Source organism: Theropithecus gelada, chromosome 2, assembly GCF_003255815.1.
Source record: "Theropithecus gelada isolate Dixy chromosome 2, Tgel_1.0, whole genome shotgun sequence".
Lineage (NCBI taxonomy): Eukaryota > Metazoa > Chordata > Mammalia > Primates > Cercopithecidae > Theropithecus > Theropithecus gelada.
In genome coordinates this window covers 42082235-42105374 of record NC_037669.1, presented here as the reverse complement: position 1 = coordinate 42105374, position 23140 = coordinate 42082235, and the positions used below count along the sequence as shown (strand labels likewise).

The following is a 23140-nucleotide window of genomic DNA, read 5'->3' as shown; positions in this document are numbered from 1 at the left end:
AGGCAACAAGCTGCTTCTCTCCTTTGTCCACTAGTTCTCTGCAGTGGAACTCTCCTGGTATCAAGGTAGAAGTGGGGAGGGGAACTGAACAAGATCCTTTCATAATTAGCTGGTCATCTTTCACACTGGTCAGACTGGACAGACAAGTGACTTAAAGCTCATCCCTGGCTACAAGTCTTCTGCATTATTGGTGGCATGGGCTGGAGATTTCCACCATAATCCTAACTTCAAAGGAGAAACAATCAAAAATCACTTTCTTAAAGTTTCTAAGTATTCATTAAAAAACTCACAATACAAGACTGGATTTTTATACTATTGGAATGAATCAACTAGGAAATATTTACAAAATATTCACTGTGTGTTCTGAACTGGGCTGCAGAACTACAAGACATGGTTATCCCATCCTCATAGAGTTTTCATATGGATTAGGGGATAAAATACAAGACATAAATATTCAATGAAGCAGTAAACAGTACAAGATAAAATACAGGTAACTGCTAACTGATGGGGTATCATCTCTAAGTACAGAGAAACTCAGAGGAGATAGAAATTAAAAAGGGCTGAAATGATCAATGCAGGCTTGAGGCATAGTAAATATTTTGGCTGGGAAAGGACAGAGGGAGGGAAGGTGTTAAAAACCGTGGAACAGCATGGGCAAAGATACCACATTAGGAATAAACATGATGTGTTATGGGGCCAGTAAAGAGATCAATTTCTCAAGAATCATGTATGTCTAGAGAACAAGGGGAAATGCAGAAGATAAGTAAAGAGGAGCCAAGGCAAAAAAAGAGGCTAGATTGCATATCAAAAAGGTATGGGATTAGATAAGAAACAGGGCTGATCAAAATGTAGAGAACTTGGGATCCTCCATAGACTGCTGGTGGGGATGTAAACTGGTGCAGCCACACTGGAAAAAATGTTTGGCAGTTCCTTAAAAAGTTAAACATAGAGTTATCATTTGACCCAACAAATCTACTTGTGTGTGTATGTGTGTGTGTGTGTGTGTGTGTGTGTGTGTACATACCTAGGAGAAATAAAAATATATGTCCACACAAACATTTGTACATAAATGTTCATAGCAACATTACTCATAACAACCAAAGGTGAGAACAACCCAAATGTTCATCAGTTGGGTAAATGTATAAATAAAATGTGGTATATCCACACAGTGGGATACTATTTTGCTGTAAAAAGGAATGAAGTACTGATACATGTTATAATATGGAAGAAGCAGCCAGTCACAAAAGATCATATGTTTTATGATTTTATTTATGTGAAACATCCAGGAAAGTCCAAATGTACAGAAGCAGAAAGTAGATCAGTGTTTGTCTAAGACTGGGGCTTTGGGGGCCTAGGGAGTGACAGTTAAAGGGTATGCAGTTGCTTTTTGATGTGGTGAAAATGTTCTAAAATTGATTGTGGTTATGGTTGCATAACTGTGAATATATTAAAAACCACTTAATTGTATACTTTAAATGACTGAATTGTGTGACATGTGAATTACATCTTATAAAGCTGTTACAAAAAGGAAGGCATGGAAAAAGACTTTAAAAATCCAAATATGACTTAATTATTGAAACTGACATTTGTAATTGGCAGGAACCTTGATAACAAGGTAGCCTCTAGGATACTTGGTGTAGCGAGTTGAGTAATGAGACATGGCAAGTCCAACTTTGGATGTGGCAGGGAGATAAAGGGTAGGCAGGAGGGAAGACATGGCAATGTAAACATCTTATCTGGAGAAGGAAGCACCCCAGAATCTTTGTGGCTAGGAATTTTGTACCTACACTTCATTAGACCAAACTTCTCTAAAGCAGGAACTGTGTTATTTCTTTCTGTATCTCCAGTGGTTTGTAGAGGGCCTAGATTTTAGTGGATACTCAAACTATGTCTTTTGAGTGCATGATTAATAGAATAGATATTAAACCTGTAGGTATCTAGCATGACTATGTGGACAAGTGGTGCCCATGAGGAGGTTTTTATCAGTCTGAGGATAAGTGAGAAAAATAAGGTCAATAAGGCATCTGTATTAGCTGAAAGAAGTAGGCAGAAAATCAATAAAAATATGAGACTTAAAAGACTTGGACAGTACTATCAACCAACTTGATCTAATTGATAATTACAGAACAGTCATCCCAACAACAGAATATACATTCTTTTCAAGAACACAAAATATTTATCAAGATAAATCATATTCGGGATTATAAAGCGAGTTTTAATAAATTTAAAAATATTAATATTAAACAGAGTATGTTGACTCCAATGGAATTAAATTAAAAACAAATCACAGAAAAATGTTTGGAAAAATCACCGGAAACTTGGAAACCAAATAACACACTTCTAAACCTGAGGGCCAAAGAAGAAATCAAAAGGAAAGTTGGAAGGTATTTTAAACTGAATTAAAATGAAAACACAGCATATCAAAATTTGAGGGATGCAGCTAATACAATATTTACCGTGAAATTTATAGCACTAAATGTCTATATTATAAGAAAGGTTTTTAAATCAATGACTTCAGTTTCCAAATGAGTAACTAGAAAAAGGAGAGCAAATTAAACTAGAATAAATCAGAAGAAAGGAAATGACAGAGATCAGAGTAGAAATAAATGAAATAGACAACAAAAATATAGAGAAAAATCACTAAAGTCAAAAGCTGATTCTTTGAGAAGATTAATAAAGTTGATGAATCTCTAGTCAGACTGATCTGAAAAAAGAGAGAAGATGCATATTTACAGTATGATAAATTAGAGAAGTGACATCACTATAGATGCTGCAGGCATTATAATGATAGTCTGAGAATATCATAAACAATATTACAAATAAAGTTACGCCAATAAATTTGACGATGTGGACAAAGTCTTTGAAAGACAAACTATCAAAGCTGACTCATATATACATAAATAGCATTCTATCCATTAAATAAATTGAATTTGCAGTTCAAAATTTTCCCACAGGCCATGCACAGTGGCTCATGCCTGTAATCCCAGCACTTTGGGAGGCCGAGGTGTGTGGATCACTTGAGGCCAGGAGTTAGAGACCAGCCTGGTCAACATGGTGAAACGTCATCTCTACTAAACATGCAAAAATTAGCTGGTGGTGGTGGCTCATGCCTGTAATCCCAGCTACTCGGGAGGCTGAGGCAGAAGCATCTCTTGAACCTGGGAGGCAGAGGTTGCAGTGAGCCAAGATCACGCCACTTTACTCCATCCTGGGTGACAGAGCGAGACTCCATCTCAAAACAAAACAAAACAAAAAAATCCCACAAAGAAAACCAACTAAAGGTGGCTTCACTGATGAGTTCTGCCAAAGATTTAAGGAAGAATTCATACAAATTCTACAAAAGTCTTATAGAATATCAAAAAAGGAGTCAATATTGCCAAACTCATTCTGAGGTCATCATTACTCAGACACCAAAACCAGGCAAAGATATTACAAGAAAATAAAACTATAGACCAATAGTCCTCATGAATACAGAAGCAAAATTTCTTAACCAAATTTTAGTAAATTAAACACACAAATACATGTACAAAAAGGAATATACATTATGACCAAGTAGGATTAATCCCAGGAACGAAAGATTGGTTTGACATTCAACTACATTAATATACTACAAAAGAAAAACCACATGTTTTTCTGAATAGATACAGAAAAAGTACTGATAACATCCAACCTCCATTCCTGATAAAAGCTCTCGGCAATATAGGAATAAAAGGGAACTTCCTCAACTCTGTAAAGGGCATCTATGAATGTTAGCATCATACTTAGTGGTGAAAGACTGAACGCTTTCCCCCTGAGATCAGATGCAGACGGCAATGTCTGTTTTCACTGTATCTATACAAGATTATACTGGAAGTTCTAGCCAGTTCAGTTGGACTGAATCAGGCTAAGTAAGACTGAAAATATGATCTAAATTCTAAACCCAAACAAACAAAAACAAGCAACCAAATAAAAAGGCCAAAATAATTTTTTTGAAGTTGCTTCTTTTCTTCTTTTAGGCATATTTATTAGTACAAATTAGGCTAATAAATTGTTCCTGATAAAGATTCTTAGGGGGCCTACATCAGTTAAAAATATAAGAATAATTTAAAATTTAATGGTTTCTGGATCTTTGTACCTCAAAAACCCTGTTTATAGTCTTAAAATCCTTACCAAAACATGTTTTCTTTCATATAATTTACTTTGTTGATAATGCAGAGCTAAGTTTCAGCCCCAGTTTATGAAGTCAGCATTACTGTGGTTTGTTGTGTAAGAGTTTTCTGACCACTTCTCTGAGATCACTGATCTCCCTTATCTATGCCTATATGTAGGTACTGTGTCACTGTCCTCTCAGGAGTTATTTTTGTCCCATTTTCTTTCTTTATTCATTTGTTTATTCAACAAGTATTTATTGAGGAACCACTACTGGCCAAGCAGGCACTGTTTTAGAAAGAAGAAATGCAATAATATTCAAGATGGACAAAGAGATGTTTAATAGACTCCAACCTGATTGGTTGTATCCACTCTCAATTATTTGCACACTATACTTTCTCTTTGTGTAAGGACCGAGGTGTCAGGACAATTGGTGAACACCCAGGGTTCAAGGTAGTGGACCAGTGTCTTCACTTGGAGACCACTGGCTGATCTGGCAGCCTCTCAGGAGCTAGAAGGCATGTGGTGCTCAGAAGGCAAAACTGGTTCTTTTAGCAACTCCTGTGGCCTCTTTGGGGAACAGATCACCTGGAGCAGATGTGGCTTTCTTACTAGCTAGATATATTACTTTAGGAAAATCATTCCGACTTCTCTGGGTCTTACCTTCCTCACCTATGAAAGAATAATACTCAAGAATATTTACTGAACATAGTATATAGGCACTACCCTAAGCACTCTGTGCATATTAACTAACATTATCCTCATAATAAACTTATAAGTTTCATGATCTCTATTTCTCAGGTGAGAGAGAAAAGTGAGGCACAAGGACACTAAGTGACTGCCTGAGGTCATAAAGCAATTAGGTGGCCATTAAAATTTAAACCAACTCAGTCTGGCTTGAGATTCCAAACAGTTAACCATTACACTATGCTACCTACTCACATGCAGGAGTGAAATTAGACATTTATTAAGTTGTCTATCTCTAGTTACAACAGGTTAACTGGTACAAATGTAGGTTGAGAAAACGGACATATTTTAAAAATGAAATGGTAGAGATGTGTAACGCTTATGGCAACATGAGCGGCCATAATTGGGAAAATGGTCTAACCTGAATGACATCCTGATCTCCATGCATAGCCAGGATTTCCCTATCCGGGGACTTTCCATTATTTTTTCATCAACTTTTTTGAGGTATAATTTATATACACTCATTTTAAGTGTATAGTTCTGAGTTTGGGCAAATGTATATGCTTGGTAACTACCACTGCCACCATCCCAAAAGGTTCTGTGGTGTCCCTTAAAGTCAGCCTCTACCCACTTGCAGCCTTAGGCCACCAATGATCTGCTTTCTTTCTGTCAGTAGAGACAGAATGTCGCATAAATGAAATCATACACTATGTACTATTTTTTTAAGTCTGTATTCTTTTGCTTAGCAGGACATTTTGTGACTCTTCCTCCAAGGAGTACAGTAGATCCTTCTCCATATCCACAAATCCTATCTACTCTTCAAGACTCATCTCCAATGATTTTTTTTTTCCTTACTTCAAATCCTAACCTGAATTGTACTGTAGTATGTCCTCACAGCAGGTATATAAATAAAATCACATAAGTGTGGAATATTTTCTACTCAAAATTTGTATGTTATCCACTTATAATCAATCAATTATTATGCTTACCAAGTCATATCTCTAAGTCACCTCTTTAAACATCTTTAATATTTCTTTTGGCAGGTTGACTTGCAATTTTTGCATTTGGGCATTTTATTTTCTGCATAGTATCTTGCCTTTAATTCACATAACAGGGAAGATGGAGATGAAAACCATTTCACTCTTAAGAGCAATGACAGGGAATCTTTAAATTGATAATCATTGATCCACAAAAAAGCAACATAAGTTAAAAGATAATTTAGATATCTGCCCGAGAGAGAACACTCTTTTTCTTATTTAATTAATTAATTAATTAATATATTTATTTTGAGACGGAGTCTTGCTCTGTTGCTCAGGCTGGAGTGCAGTGGTGTGATCTTGGCTCACTGCAACCTCTGCCTCCTAGGTTCAAGTGATTCTCCTGCTTCAGCTTCCCAAGCAGCTGGGACTACAGGTGCATGCCACCACACTCAGCTAATTTTTTGTAGTTTTAGTAGAGACGGGGTTTTACCATGTTACCCAGGCTGGTCTTGAACTCCTGACCTTGTGATCCAACCACCTTGGCCTCCCAAAGTGTTGAGACTGTAGGTGTGAGCCACCGCGCCTGGCCTCTTTTGCTTTTAAAAATGTTTTAAAAAGGAACTGACAGTTCCTTTTAAAATGAAATATAAAATTTTACTTGAGATTATTATCCAATATAATATGTTTCCAAATTATTTATTTTATTTGGGGAGTAATATGAGGGAAAAGAATAAATGAAGGGGAAGAGAAATTAAAAAAGCTAGTAGAAAGATCTGAACTAGTAGAAAGAACTGCTAGTAGAAAGAACTGCTTGTAGAAAGAACTGCTTGAACCTGGGAGATAGAGGTTGCAGTGAGCCGAGATCTTGCCACTTCACTCCAGCCTGGGCGACAGAGCAAGACTCTGCCTCAAAAAAGCAAACAACCAAAGAAAAAGATCTGAACATAGAACATAGCATACAGACACAAAGAGACTTACAGGTTCACAAAGAAAACACCACCAAGAAAGACACATAGATCTCACAGAGGGGCAAATACAGTACACGCATGCACTTCGAAGCTAACATATTTTTTATGCCATAATATTCCCATCTTGTGGTATTTTAGGGTATTTCCCCTAAAAGATTTTAAAGTCAAATGGTTGCTCATTATCAGCATAAATGGGAATCACCTCTTGGCACACATTCTTAGTTGCGTCAATTGAATTAAGCTGAACGCTAGAGATTAGAAACCCCCCGCCGGTTTAGGACTTCCAGCTCTTACACAGATAATGAGGGCCAGGTCACACAGATAATGAACTTGATGCTTCTTGCCCAATTCCTGTGGTAAGAGTATGGGGGAAGATGCAGGCCCAATTCCCTTCTCTAATCCCAGCCATGTTTTTTTATCTCCCTTCCATCTTCTCTGGCTGTCCCCACAATTTATCCCCCATTCCCCAACTTCCAGCAGTACCAGCAGTTCCTAGAAAGATCAGCTCCATCTGACTTCCATCCTCACCATGGCTGCATGCCTGCTTTTTGACTAGTGAGTATTGGTGTGAGGTGTAGGAGAGTATGAAGCACACCTTGTGCACGATCATCCTGAGAGAAGAAAGAAGGTGATTTCATACTTACATGATGTTCCATTCAAACTCGATGGCGGGGATGTGACCAAAGCTTGTCCAAACAGAGCCTAGAATACCTTGGCCACAGTGATTGATTCAAGAACGGGTTGTTGGCTCAAACAGTTCCCTTCAAAGGCCTCTAGGTAGTGCTGACAGGTCAAATCAACTAGACTGCTATTCACTCCCTCATTCATTCTATGAATATTCCAGCATCAGGCATTCTGCACATACAGATGAACAATACAGGCATGGTTCCTGATCTTATGAAGCTTAGAGTACAGCAAAGGAGTAGTGAAGAGAGAGCTGAGAAGGGATGTGAGGAGGGCTTGAGGGTCTCCAAGAAGAGGTCAGAAGGCAAGTGTGGGTTGTATGCTCATAAATCACCTACTAGTGCTACTTTGGAGGCATATGAGTTGATTGATATTATATTTTTTGAGGAGAGAGAAAGGAAAAAAAATTGTGATTGACCCTTATAACCAGAATTTTAACTAATAAGTGTCTACTTCAGTCAACTGAAGAGATGTGGAAGCTTAAGCTGGGTATATAAACATCAAAAATGAGGAAGCAAGAATGATCAGAAAGTGTGTTGTGGGAATATGATTTGAAAAGACTTCCAGGGGAAAGTAGATTTGGAAAACAATTTAAATGTTCATGGTGGAAAATGACAGGAGAGATAAAAATTGATGGCCCTTCTGGTGTGGGCTATGACCTATGCAAAGATGCTGTGCCAAAAACTAATGAGTGATTTGTGAAGAGGTGTCACACAGGTTGGCTTACAGGGGAAGAACTGAGAGAAGCCAGACATGGAGTTCTAGCTGGAGACTTGGATTAGATTATAGGTGATAAATTTCCATATAGGCCTTAATATTGAGAATGAATAATTGCTAGTTGATTTCCTGATGAAGATATAGGTCTTAATAATGAGAATTAATAATTGCTAGTTCATCCCCTGGCCAAGATCTCAAATTCTGGAATGCCCGCCCAACAACCTAGGTTCCTGAGGCTCAAAGGAGATCCACACCAAGCACTCAGGACATTTTGGCCAATATCCCATGTTATTTCTCCCTAGAGTTCTGATCCCATTTTCCCATCTGTGCTCTCTCCTGGGGGGATTTTGCCAGACCATGTAAGAGTCAGGAGAACATATCTTTACCTGGGCCATGGTTGGGTGAAGTGTCTGTGTAGCGGACATTTTGAATGTTGGCTGCTTTGCTTCTATTTCTTCCTCCTTTTGATAATGGCATCCTGACTTCTCACTGGGGATTCACTCCCCCCTTACTCTAAGTCTATGTAGTCTGGAGGACTGCTAGCATTAGGGATGGATCCATTACCTAGGAATGCTCAATAAATGTGGTTTCTGGAACTTTTACAGGATATCTTGGGAAGTAAGGAGATCCTAGCTTCAAGCTGCTACAGAGGCTGAAAATTGCTAACCCTGGGGAATGAAGAACAGAAAGATGAGATGAAAATACCTAGCTGTACCTGGAACACTTCTGAGATTTTTAGTAACATGACCCACTACATTTCCTCTTTTTTTGTTTATGCCAATTTGGTTAGGGCTTTCTATTACACAACTAAAAGTCCCAGTTGTGACTGTTGCCTGTCATGGCTTTTTTTTTCCTCTCACAGGTCCAAGCTCTGGTCTTGACCATCTGGATTTTATTTCCTTATCTGGAAGAGGAGCCATTGAAGGGTAGAACTGCCAAGTTTCCCCCTTGAAACCTGTTTTTCCTTCAACCCTACCCTTGTCTTGAAGTTTTTTCGAGTTGGGGTCCTCCTTGCACTGGACATGAAAGGTAAGAAAGAAAAGACGATAGTATCAACCACCTAAAAGATTGTCCCCTTACTCCTCCTACTTAAAACCCTACACCTTAGCATCATCACTCCTGAAGACTTTAGAGTTTCTGACCTTTATTACAGCACCTCTATCTTGACAGGGTAGGGGTTCCATGTGAAGAAGGAAGCTCTGAGTACCCCACAGAAGTTAGAAATTTTAGCCAACAGTGATGGTTGGGTGAGAGGTTCCCATAAAAGAAGGGCTGAGAACTTGTAGATTCTGACTCATTCGACCAACTTAAGACAGTCACTCCTTGTCTTTCATGAGAATCTCTACAGTGACTGATACAAGTTGTATGCTTTTTGCTTCTTGGTATCCTTCCCAAAGGGTTTGTGGTGGTTGGGTTCTGTATACAAAGCTGTTCTAGTTATTATTTTTATCTAAATGATGGATAAATTAGAAGTGTACTGAAATTCTACTATAATAATCATACATCTGTTTAGAGTTTGAAAGTTTACAAATTGCTTTTACATATATCATGTCATTTAATGTCACAAACCTAAGTCAAAAGAACCTTGAGTGGAAAGTAAGCTAGACATTAAGTCTGTGTCACAGATGGAGACACTGTGACTTACAGCCGTGGTTTGCCTAAGATCACACAGCTAGGAAATGGGGGCACTGGAGGCTGGGACATTCCATTCAAATTCAGGAGTCCCTGCCCTCTCCACTGTCATGCAGTCTCTCTGATAGGTCAGTTTGGAACTAAGGAAAATACAAAAAGAGTGTAAAACATGGTCTGATTGAAAAAATAAGGCACATATGCAAGACCCAAACAGCTATTTAGGATATAAGCTCTTGAAATGAAAAAGATTATGATGTCTGTCCTGTGTGTAATTCAAAAATACAAAACAAGGCTAAACAAGTGTGGGAACTCCTCTGAAGTTCTGATTTTTCCTACGATAACGACTTCAGTACTTCTTTTTGAAACATTCAATATCAAATCTTTTTACAAAGAGTTTTTGTTTTCTGTGCCTTTGATTTGCTTTTGTCCTAAGTCGCACTTAGCTGACCTGCTGGGTGGCTTGGTATAGCCTGTCGTAATGTAATGGCAAAAGTGGTGACTGAACACAATAATACTAGCTTTATGCCACTTAGTATATGGAACGTAATAGGTACTCAAAAGATACTTTACTCACAAGGGAACAATATTGATAATTTAGACATTAGAAAAATACCCCACTCATTACTAAATCTGTTCTGGGATATTTGAAAACTTTTGGGGACCATACTTTAGTTATTCTGAACCACTGGACTAAAGAACAGTTGACTCAAGGCTTTAAATAGATAATCAAATTACTATCAATTTTGCTCAAATCAGTTGCTCAAGATTTAAAAAGAGTACTTTGAATCCAACACTCCATTTAGTGGCCTCATTTAAATATTGCCCTTTTCAAGTAACCACTATTTTTCTTGCCTGGAGTAGAAGCCCAACTCTGCTTTATTATACAGCAAATTGCTATGTAAGTGAAGGACGCACCTGCCACGCCTCAACTTTCTTGATATCTGCACAGGAGCCGTTGGTGAAGAGCCCTCTCCCAGGTAAGCAGGTATATATATCTTGCAAGGCATGGGCAATGGAGTAGACTGCTAAGTACACATTGTAGGATATCCGTAAATGCGTGTAATCTATGTAAGGGGTCTCAACACTGCTGATGTTCTCATCCCCTGTACAGAGGGGTCGGAAGGCTGTCGAACTGTTGCTAAACCTGCCTCCACTTTCTTCGTGACCTCTCAGAAAGGTGTCCACAGGTAAAGGTCCTTTGGCACCTTCTTGGAGGTGGCAGTTAAACGTTTCTTCCCAAAACTCCTTGGCAAAACCATTGTGGACAGACTTCCTGGGATGGACCTTCTTCAGGAATTCCCGAAAGCCTGGGATCTGCCCAGCCTTCAGAGCAAATCCAATGGTGCCTCCAACCACGTGGAAGTACTCGGGCATGGCGATCAGGGAGGAGCTGGCCCAGGCCTCACTGGCCAGCCAGATCTTGCCTGTGATATTGCGCCGGACAATCTCCTTGATGAGGGGCTCAAGGTCTGGGCCACTGGAGAAAACCACGATTACTTTGGCCGTGGAATTTTGAATCACCTCCACCACATGCTGGATCTCTTCCTCATCAGAGTACTGGGAGATGAGTTCACTGAAGTCAATGCAGATGTCCCTTTCCTCAGCTTCCTCTCGGAACTTCTCAATCCCCGGCCGCCCATAGTCATCATCAGCTGCAATTGTGCCCACCCAGTTCCAGCGGAAATACTCAATGATGTCTGCCATGGCAGTGGCCTGGTGCTCATCATTGGGGATGGTTCGGAGGAAGGACTTGAATTGATTCTTGTTGCTAAGGAGTCTGCTGGAGGAGGCGTAACTGACCTGGAGAGAACCAAGAACATGGTGAATGAGTGAGTGAGTGAGTGAGGAGGTGCTGAGTGAGCCTCCAGGCTGTTGTGGAGGTGGCTTTCTGAGCATGCCTTGGTCTCATTTATCAACTATGCTGTTCACTGTGTACAGGATGAAAGAAAGCGTAAGGAAAAGCAGCATCTGTTCCACTCCAGCGTGAGCACTTAAGCACCTTTCAGTCTATGAGGGAGCATCCCAGTTCCCAATGGATGGTTCTTCACAATGCTACCTTCAAAACTGGATCTGGCCATAAAATCAACCCAACAATAGTGGGATGTGCTTAGCCTTTCAAGAAGAGTCTTTATGTACCATTTCATGTTTCCTCTAACCTCCTCTGTGCTGCCTCATTGGTTATAGTATATCCACGTACACAACTTTGGCCTGTTGCGCTCAGCTTCTGATCTGAACAGTTTAACTTCCCTTTACTGCAATAAACACTTTGTCCATAATCTGCCTCTGGAAGGAATCAGGTTCCCCATGGATTATAAACTTAAGGCTCTTCAGAGGAGTCCCCGGGAATTCCCTTTTCTTATTCTACCTAATTTCTCTCTTCCCATCCTCTGGTTATTCCTCCTCCTCCCTCTCCTCCCTGCACCCCAGTACTTTAGAAAAAAGTAACCTTAATTGCAGTCATTTCTGAGAACTGTTTCTTTTAGGCTCAATTAGACCATTAGGCTCAATCCCCCTGCATCACAATAACAATGACGTGTGTAATTAAATATCATCAGAAAAACTTCCCTTCCTCTCCATCCCTCTATTGTTGGATTGATTTTATGACCAGACCCACTTTTGAAGGTAGCATTGTGAAGAATCTTCCATTGGGAAGCACCTTCCAGAGCCCTTTCCTTTATTCATTTATAGGTGATGGCCGAGCCTGCTTGACAGGCTTTTGATGTGGGTCTTGAAAATCTTAGAGGCTAAACAGGAACCCTGGAGAAGCTGTCTTGACATGTTTGCACTCTCTAAGACATAGCCACTTCTGCATCTGAGCAAGGGTGTGGACTACCAGGGGAAGAAAGTCTTGCCCTTGACGTTAAGAGATCGTTGCTTGAAGAAGTAGCCAAATACCATGTAAAGCATTAGTTAGTGCAGAGCTTTCCCACTCCTTTTCACATTATGGCAACACAAGGAGCAAATGGAAGAAGCTGATCAACCCTGGTGGGAGTGCTCTGACCACTCAGGCCCCACCTGGCCACCCCAAAGCTTGAGGGGATCCACATCTTTGATGAGGCTGGCTTCAGCTCATTTGCAGCACTCTGTGTCATCAAGGCTCACCACTTAGGAAGTTCCAAGTTATGGGAACATTTTTTCTGAAGAACGAAACATTTTAACACAAATAGAATTTCTTCTAGGAAATGAAGTAGCTTAATACCTTGTGTTCTCTAGTTTTTCCAGAGAGATTTTGAACTTCTTAAGAAAACAAGTCAAAGGTATTTGGGTGAATGCCTTTTTAATATCTCTCACCAATTAAAACAATTAATTTTCCATGTCCAATATTTTTAAATAAAATTTTCCAAAGCGTTTCTTCTTATCAATGGATAGTTTCTACATTAGAAACATAAAAGGTGTTGGTCTGTGAAAAAATGAGGCCAACTTGACTAAAAAGCAAGTATGATTGTTTTCTGACAAGTGCTTTTATTTTAGAAGGTATAGTATAAAATTGATTATTTTTTCCTTTATCAGAATAAGGTATTCTCAAAATACAACAGAACTTCATGAGGCAGGTGGTTAAATTAAATAATTTGTTTAGATGTTACTGTTTTCAGAGAATTCTGTTAGCAGACCCAAACGATAGGCCTCTGAATCAGATTTTTGCAAACACAAAACCTACCGTTTAAAAAAATCCATCCATTATTGCTTGCTTCTTGAGTTTTTGAAAAACAGGTCAAAAGGGCTTTAATGGAATAAAAAAATTAAAAACAGTAATATTCCTCATGGATATGTTCTCTTAAGGGATATATTTATAATGTTTCCCAAGTTTTTAAAAGCAACTCTAAAGTGGGGTAAATACCATTTTGTGTCCCAACCCCCCAAAAAAACCCTCAGAAACACACAAAACTTTTTTTTATTGTAAGAGGGGAGAATTTCATGAATGATTCAGAAAACTGTTCCAACCGCAATTTGTCTAGCTGGTCTGCCTGTTCCATCCACTTGGTGGCGTGGCTGGCATACAAAATACCCCTGGGTTCATGACCCCACCCGGCAGGGCAGTGGCTCCCAGCCCAGCTGCACATTAGAATCACTTCTGGAGTGTTAAAACCTCCTGACACCCAGGCTGCATCTCAGCTCAATTAAAGCTTGTTCTTTGGGGACTGGGACTTAGGCACCAGTATCTTTAAAGCTCCCTAAGTAATTCCAATAGGTAGCCATGGCAGACATGGCAGAGAACCCCTACTGTAGATAGACTTATGTTGGTTTGATTGATAATCAAAGCACTTTTATAATTCAAATTCAACTTAACCTTATCTTTCATCCAAACCACAAAGAATTAACATCCCCCCGCCCCCTGCCACCTTTCATGTTCTTTCTTTATCTTAGCCTGTTGGCTATGGGGTAACAATAACTTACTTTAACTGTGTATCTAAATTTGAATATACGCAGCACGTTTACTGATACAGGCTTTGTCAGATCACTTTGGCACAAAAGTTACAAAGCCAGGGCTTCCCCATGGGAAATACCTTTAATTCCCTGAAGTAAGGATTCCGTAAATAATGACAAAACTATCTCTTGTCTCATGTATATAAAGAGATAATGGCAATCACCAAAAAAACACCAAAAAACAAAAAAAACCATGGAGCCCTCCCAACATAGAAATGTAAATTTATCAAAGGTACTCTTACAAATTTTAAATATTAAGCATTCAAAAAAATAAATTTAAGGTGTAGTTTGTAATTTAATTTCAAACTTAATGTAAGGATGCATCACAATTGAGCTAATTCTCCCACCCACAGACATTTAGGTTGTTTCCATTTTTTCACTATTATAAAATGATGTCATAGATTCATAAATGTTAAACTGAAAAATGCTTTGCTCTATAGTGTTAAGAAGGAAAATGCCAGGTTATAAAATGGCATTTCACATTCGTTATCTTTTTTTGGTGAAAAAATATACCATTGAATGTTTATTAAAGCACTTGCTTCAATAAACTGTTAGTATATGAAAATGCAACCATCTCTTCACCTAGGCTGAGTTCCTGCTAAGTGGAGACTGCTTATATATATATATACTGAATAAATATTTGTTGAATGAAATAGAATTTTCTCCATTTCTGGAATATGCAACACAATGATTAAGTTCCTGTATTGTGAGAAAATATGCTCTGCTTCCCTCTGAGCTAAAGTTTCAACCAGACAGTAGAGAAGCAGAGACTTTTCAGGAAATGGAATTAGGGACAGATATTTTGAATTTGAGAGGTGGGATTTACCTCATACGCTCTGATTCCTTTTAGTAAAAGCAGAAGGAAAAAAAGCATTTACTAAAGGAATAGAGTGGGAAATAAATAATTGAATGCCTCTTTTTTAAAAAAGACACAGTTTTATGCAAGATACATTTAAAAGAATTTTGGAAGAGTAGTGAAGGAATCATTGACACTGTGGACACTGGAGTTTCAGAAATCCCAAATGGTCATGATACAGCATATCAACTAAATCATAGGTCTTTTGTGCCAGAGATAAGAAAATAGCAAACTGTATGGATATTGGGCATGGCACCCCCAAGCCTGCTTCTTCTGATCCTGCTCCCAGTGCCCCATCTGAGAAGGCGTGAGTACCTGGGGAATGTAGAAGAGCCCCAGCAGATTTGCCACTGCTGTGGAGACGCCTGAGCCAGTTGCTCCCACCACAGCAATCGTAGAGGGAATGTGCTCTGAGCAGTTGCAGAACTCATCAAGGTTCAAAGAATCAATTTTGTTTTGAGCAACAAAACTCAGGGTGGCTTCCAAGGCCTTAGAAACGGTGTTGCAAGTGTCAAATATCCTGTATCCCAGCGTCAAGTTGGGAAGAAGGGCTGGGCTGCTGTTTATCTCCTCTATGGCAAATATCATAGCCTGTAACCAGCGAAACCCACGGAAATTATACCTGGAAGAAAGAAGAAGTGGAAGAAAATGGGAAGCTTTCTAGTCAACGACTTAAAGACCGGGCAAAGCTGGGTTTGAATCATGGAACTGTTACTACTCTCTGGCTTCATGGCATGCTCTGTACAGAGCCCTCTCTGTTAAAATGGGGATGACATGGCCGGGCGTGGTGGCTCACGCCTGTAATTCCGGCACTTCGGGAGGCCGAGGCAGGTGGATCACTTGAGGTCAGGAGTTCAAAACCAGCCTGGCCAACATGGCAAAACCCTGTCTCCATTAAAAATACAAAAATTAGCCAGGCGTGGTGGTGGGTGCCTGTAATTCCAGCTACATGGGAGGCTGAGGCAGGAGAATCACTTGAATCTGGGAGATGGAGGTTGCAGTGAGCTGAGACTATGCCACTGCACTCCAGCCTGGGTGACAGCATGAGACTCCACCTCAAAAATAAATAAATAAATAAATAAATAAATAGATAAATAAATAAAAATAAAAGGAGGATGACACTTGCCTCACAGGGTGACTGTGAAGATGATGACATAAGATAATTATGCAAAATCTTCAGCACGGTGCCTCACACAGAGACAGAGAGCAATAATGACAATAATAAAAAGAAAAAGAAAAATAAAAGATTGCTATTTGTAGTTCATTGAATAATTTATATCTGTCTTCTCCAGTAATGAATTTGAAGTAGCTAATGTGAGACACTTAAATAAAAGCAGTATGTAGATGTACAAGAAAAAGACGAGGGTAAACATGAATAGATTAGGATATTAATATGTGGGTGCCTAAAAATAACCTCAGATCAGATTTGCAGAGTCGTAAGTTTAGACTGTGACATTCCTGAAGGTCAAGGGGAAAGGGACATGAATGATCTCATTTTTGTAAACAAATAACCTATGAAAGCCATACACAGACAGTGGTTACTCTGGGGTGTACAACAGTGGTCATGTCTGGGTGGTGGAATGCTTAGCTTTAAAATTATGTGCTTTTGGCTTATTTATACTTTATGTCTAAAAAAATGAACATGCATTGCTTTTCAAAGAAGAACATTTTAAACAAAAATCAAATAAGTTAACAAGAGAAATAGGGTCAGAGACATAGTTTTCACTTCCCCAGCACTTTGCTCAGCGTGAGGGCTCAGTAAATGTGCTGAATCAGTGTATTTGTGTCTAGAGGAAAAAACTCGCCAGGTTCTTTCTTTATATTGTGAGTTTCACTACTTGAACTCAGTGACAGTGACAGGAGGTGAGATATACGATCTTTTGTACTCCATTGTATTGTTAGGTTCCCTAAGCTCTTGGTCTAACTTTTAATGTGATGTTTTCTGTTTACCATTTTCTTTATGTTTCCTTCATGTATTTCTTTTTTTTTTTTTTTTTTTGAGACGGAGTCTCGCTCTGTCACCCAAGCTGGAGTGCAGTGGCCGGATCTCAGCTCACTGGAAGCTCCGCCTCCTGGGTTTGCGCCATTCTCCTGCCTCAGCCTCCCGAGTAGCTGGGACTACAGGCGCCCACCACCTCGCCCGGCTAGTTTTTTGTATTTTTTTTAGTAGAGACGGGGTTTCACTGGTTAGCCAGGATGGTCTCGATCTCCTGACCTCGTGATCCACCCGTCTTGGCCTCCCAAAGTGCTGGGATTACAGGCTTGAGCCACTGCGCCCAGCCCATGTATTTCTTTAACTATTTGTTTTAAACCTACAAAGTTATTATGAAATATTACAGATTTTTTTACATTAAACAACTATGCTGCTAAGCTAATTTTATTATCTTTAACATAATTTGAAAATATATATTATTTTAGGGCAAGCCTTTTGCTTGATCTTAGGTCTGTATACACACAGCACATGTACAGCTCTGTGCAGCGGGGTGCAACAGAATATTTGTCCACATGGGTTATGTGAAGGATGCCATCAGCATCAGTGCAATTCTGCACTTAGATTTCCTGCATTCATAAGAAAAATATGAAAATATTATCAATGTACTAGCTCTCATTAGAACATGAACAGAAATCTAGTTTTCTTGGAACAATTCTAGTTTTCATTTTCATTTTCCAGCTATTGGGAAGAGCAAGGAAAAGTGTTGGATCCCTTCGGGAAGTTGCAAGTCTCTCTAGAAGGTGGGTCCAGATTTGGAGCACAGTCATAGTCTCCAGTGTAGATCAGGGGAGGTGATATACAGTCCACTGTATTCTGCAGAAGTCAGATCCTATTTTAAAGAGATGTGCTTCACCCTGGAGACTATATTCTAAAAGGGTCACAGTAAATTAGGGGGCATCAGATGGAGGACAAGCAGGATGATGATGGATCTGGAAAGCATATCATGGAGAAAATGACCATAAAACAGACTGTGGCTTGGAGAAGAAAATATTTGATGAGACATTAGCTCTCTTCAAGCAGCTGCAGAGAGAATCCATTGAGAGAGTTAGATGCATTCTGTCTTGGTGCGGTGGGATGAGGGGTGGGGAGGGTGGCAACCTTCCTATGCAAAAGACTTTCTAATGGCCGTAGTTCCAAAATGCTATGGACTACATTTTACAGTTTGAAGATGCCTGGGTCATGCTGACTACTGTGGTTTCTTTCCATTTAAATGCCTAAAAAAAAAAAAAAAAAAAGAAAGAAAAAGAAAGAAAGGAAAAGAGTGAGGCAGCCAGCACTCAGGTATTATTATCCACTGGAGCATGTAAGGTCAATGGGGGATTTTACTACTCAGGTTTGCAAGACCTGCAATAAATTTCCTTCTAGGTACTTAGTCTTCCATTAAGCAACACTGCTGTCAGGTGAATGATGATAATTTGGTCACCAAATGACCACCAGGTGCTTTAACAGGCCATGCATGGATTTTCTACTTAACATAATTAACATTTTATTTAAAAAGAAGTCTTCAAGAAAAAAAAAAAGGCAGGTTGTGGGGGCAATAAGCTTCAGCATGATTACCAATCAATCACTATCCTTGAAAAGATAGGACAAAGTTTGAAAAAATTATTTTGGGTTTGGTGCAGCTTTTCTCCAACCACTCAGAAGAGAAGAGACTGGCAGATTAGGCCCCTCTTCTTACCTGATGCATTCCACAGACTCCGGCCTTGATTTGAGATCTTGATCTTTAGCTGCTACTCCAAAATGAATAGGAAAGAGCCCGCCAAGTATAATGTCCCCTTTCTTTTGGGCTCGCTGGTCGGGCCCATAGGCAGAGGTGTGCCAGGTGAGTGCCAAGAGGACCCAGAAGCAGCAATAAAATGCCATGGTTCTGCCTTCTCTCCAGGGCGAGGGACAAGACAGCTAGGAGTTTGGAGGCTCCCAGAAGTTTTCTCCCTTGGAGCAGTTCACTCCCTGCAGTGGGGACACATGTCTACAGAGTGATTACTAAAAGAATAGAAGAAGTGGTGTTTGAATCTCCATTTCTGCCTTCTTCATTGCAGACTTGTAAGGTGGGTGGTCCTTGAGTCTTTGGAAGCCACATCATGTAGAGGCCTCCTGTGATGCCTTCTAAAAGAAAAGAAAGACAAAATGGATTCAGCTAAACCTAAATCCCATCTTGTTACGACTACTGCAACCGAGGTGGCTCAGAATTTCCATTTAGAGGGGTCTAGGGGTGGCAGATTGAAAAGGCCTGGCTTGGAGTCACATTTTTATAGCACTTATGTAAAATACAGGAAACTTCAATTGCCCATATTGGGGAAGAACTGTGTTCGGTTATGAAAGGTCAAATTTTAAAGAGGCCGTTGATAACCTAAGACCTCCGCTGGTGCTGATGCTGGATTTTAATCCATTCATTTTCCTGTGTGAATGAGGCATACATTTGGCCTATTAGTAGCAGCAGCCCCTTTTGTTATAATAACATTAGCGATATTTTATTCAGCATGTAAGTTCTTTTAGAAAATATAGGATGAAGTCGAGTGCAATGGCTCATGCTTATAATCCCAGCACTTTGGGAAGCTGAGGCAGGTGGATAACCTGAGGTCAGGAGTTCAAGACCAGCTTAACCAACACCCTATCTCACTCACCCTGTGAGTCAATTACCAATTACACGTTGATGGGGCTAAATATCCAGCCTGCCTTGAGGTTCAGGGCCAAGCACTGGACTGCCAACTGGACACTGCCACATGAATGTTCCACAGATTCTTTGAATTTAACAGGTCCTAAACTCACCTCCCTACCGAACTTGTTTCTCCTTCACTGTTTTCTATTTTAGAAGATTACACGCCATCCACAGAGACACAAAATAAGGAGCCATCTTTTCTTCTTTCTGTTCTCATAATTGTCCTTCATATTTAAACAACCCCCAAGCCCTATAGATTCTACTTCCTAAACCTCTCTGGAATCCATTTACTCCTCACCATTTCCAAGACTATTTTCAGTCTACCATCATTTTTTTTTTCTTTTTCTTTTTCCCGCTCCTCTCCTCTCCTCTCCTCCCTTCCCTCCTTCCCTCCCTTCCTCCCTCCCTCGCTTGCTCCCTTCCTTCCTCCCTCCCTCCTTCCTTCCTTCCTTCCTTCCTTCCTTCCTTCCTTCCTTCCTTCCTTCCTTCCTTCCTTCCTTCCCTCCCCTTCTGTCTTTCAGAATCTGGCTCTGTCACCCATGCTGGAATGCAGTGGCGCCATCACAGCTCACTACAACCTCAACCTCCCTGACTCAAGCAGTCCTCTCACCTCTGCCTCTTAAGTGGCTGGGACTACAAACACATGCTACCCACACCTGGCTGATTTTTAATTTTTTCTTTTGTAGAGATGGGGTCTCACTCTGTTGCCCACAGCTGGCCTTGAACTCTTGGGCTCAAGTGATCCTCCCACCTTGGCCTCTCAAAATGCTAGGGTTGCAGGTGTGAACCACCATGCCTAGCCCTACTATCATTTTTAACCAGATTTCTGCAACTCTTTCTTAACTGGCATTCCCATCTCCAGTTTTGCTCTTTTGCAATTTGCAAATCTTTGGATGCCACAGGACAAGTGCTTTGGAGCACAGGCTCTGGAGTTAAACCTGGCTTTGAATCATAGTTCCACTACTTTCTAATATGACTTTGGGCAAGTCACTTAATGTCTGTGATCTAAACAAAATAATGCATGGAGAGCCAGCCATTAGCACAATGTAACTAGTAAACTCATAGAAAATACTGGCTTTAATGAATACCCTTCCACTCTTGTCAGTTTTCTCTTTGAATGTCACACTTCAACCTTGCTGAACTTCTTTCAGTTCCTCAAGGACATCAGGCTTTTAAAATGCTCAGACCTCACACTTGCTGTTCCCCTCCTTGGTCCCTCTGGCCTAAACTTGGCCTGGAAAACATCTACTTATCTTTCAGCTTTCAGATGTCCATAATTGTGGGGTGTGTCTGGGTGAACTGTAGGCCTTCAGGTGAATGAGGAAAAGAGCTCCTTCTGGGGCGCACACAGCTTTGAGTCAAGGTGCACAGCTTTAGTGGAACACAGGTTGGATTTCAGCCCACATTAACCCCTCAGTTGTGCAGTGAGCAATTTGCAAGGCTCTTGAAGGAGGCCTTCCCTGAACCCTTAGGTGAGGGAGGTCCACCTATAAGAACATAGTCTCTTATATAAATCTTGGATCTTGAGCTTCCCTCTTGGAAGGTTCATCACACTTTATTATAGTTATGTTCATAAATGTCTGATTCCAGAGCCCAATCTCTTAATCGTTGTCATATGGTGCCTCTTGGTCCTTAGGAATTCCACCTTCTCCTCCAACAGCATTCCTAGCAGAGTGTGCTGGGCCTCAGGTGGAAGGACCACCCCAGCAGACACTCAGTTTTCATGGAATCTCCTCCTGTAATGTCTGAACATCCATGACCACCCCAGTTTTCTGACCCTAGTCCTGCTTTTAGATTTTTGGCTTCATTACTTGGACCCTGGACATATGTTCACTCATACATTTAATAAGTACCTGTACTGGGAATATAAAGGTGACAAACACATGCATGTTTACATTGTTAGGAGCTCCCAGTCCAGGGGGTAGGCATGCTGGTCTAAATGATCAGAATTTACCTTAACACTCAGAAGTGAAAAAAAGTAACTTTTTTTCTAAATTTAACTTTGCCCTCCAGCACTTAGTACAATGTCTAAAATAGGAAATGCTGAATGAATGTTTGTCAAATAAAAGCATTAAAAAAGAAAGTACTTTGGAAAGAGAAACTAGCATTTATTGATCCAGGCATTGTACCAGGTCCCTTAAACATTCTAGGTATTTTAAACTTCACAACAATTTTGTAATGAGGGTAATACCAAGTCCACCTTCTAGATGGGGAAATAGATTCTTTGTATATTCAGCTTACTCAAGTGAGCAGTTTTGGCACTTGACTTAAGAATGCCTTAAGAACTCAGAATTTTAAGGAGTCCCGTGGACTGAATTAGGTAGGAGAGGGAACATTATAACTGGCTAGGGTTAGTCACTGAGACCTGTTAAATTTTTCCTGTGAAATATTAACTACTTGGAGAAGTTTATTAACTTAATTAGTTCATTCAACAGAAAATTCATTGCAAGAAGGAATAAAGGAAGGAGAGATTTGGGGTCAATTTGCAGCAGTTAACTCTCTCAGTCTAATGTATTCTTCAAACCACCCTTTTGAGTCCAGTTGCCAGGGTTGAATTTACTTTCAAAGCTAAGGGTCGTTCTAGATCCACCATCTCCCTCTCCTCCAACATCCAGTCTCCTGGTCCTGTGATTCTGCCATTGCTTCCCTCTCTGCCTTCTCCTACACACTCCTGTGGCCAGTGCCTTTGTTCAGGCTCCCACCACCTTCCACCTTCCATGTTGTAAAAGCTTTATCTTCTTTGTACTTGACTCCTGGTTGCCCCTCATCCCTTCTCCCCACTTCCTCTGTTCTGCTGCACGGAGGTGGATATGACAGCTGGAGACCATCTTGAACAAGGAGCTACCACCTAGGGAATGATGGTGCCATGAACTAAGCATTTCATAGCGCAGAACCTTAGTATTGAACTATTCCTGGACTTTTGCCTGACAGAGAAAAAAGGCTTCTGACTGGTTTAAACCACTGTTATTATATACATATTTTTTCTTACTGTAGTTATCTCCAACAGTATCTAGCAAAGAATCACAAATAAACTCATTTGTTCTCCTTACTATACATTTATTCCATTTAAATCATATATAATCATGCTTGCTTTCCTGCAAATGAGTATTGCAAAGCTGAAGCTAATATTTGTTCTTTCTCTCAATGGCAGATACATCTTGGAAGAAGAAATGACCCGTGCACCAGGTGGTTTTATGTTTAAAAGGTTCTTGACATCAGGAGGAGTGTTTCAGTACGGACAGATAATGGCTTACTAGGCTCTTCAGCCAAGGATCGGAGATGGAAGATGAGGGCAGACTGGTCAATGTGTTCCATGGGTTCATGAAGTTACAAATTCATGCAATGATTTACTCATTCAAAAACCATTTATTGAGCTCTCCATGTGCTAGATACTAGGGAGTGCAAGACACT

General features: G+C 40.1%; 1 protein-coding gene across 2 annotated transcripts in view; it reads right to left on the bottom strand.

Annotated features, from left to right (window-relative positions):
• Positions 1 to 23140, bottom strand: part of CASR (calcium sensing receptor) — a 99378-nt gene that overhangs the window by 15036 nt on the left and 61202 nt on the right. For both annotated transcript variants that reach the window (XM_025376251.1, XM_025376250.1), the window contains exons 2-4: positions 18749 to 19176; positions 15393 to 15699; positions 10712 to 11596 (exon numbers count right to left, since the gene is read on the bottom strand). In XM_025376251.1, coding sequence (XP_025232036.1) covers positions 10712 to 11596; positions 15393 to 15699; positions 18749 to 18933 — 1377 coding nt within the window. In that variant the 5' untranslated portion in view covers positions 18934 to 19176. The remainder of the gene's footprint in view (positions 1 to 10711; positions 11597 to 15392; positions 15700 to 18748; positions 19177 to 23140) is intronic.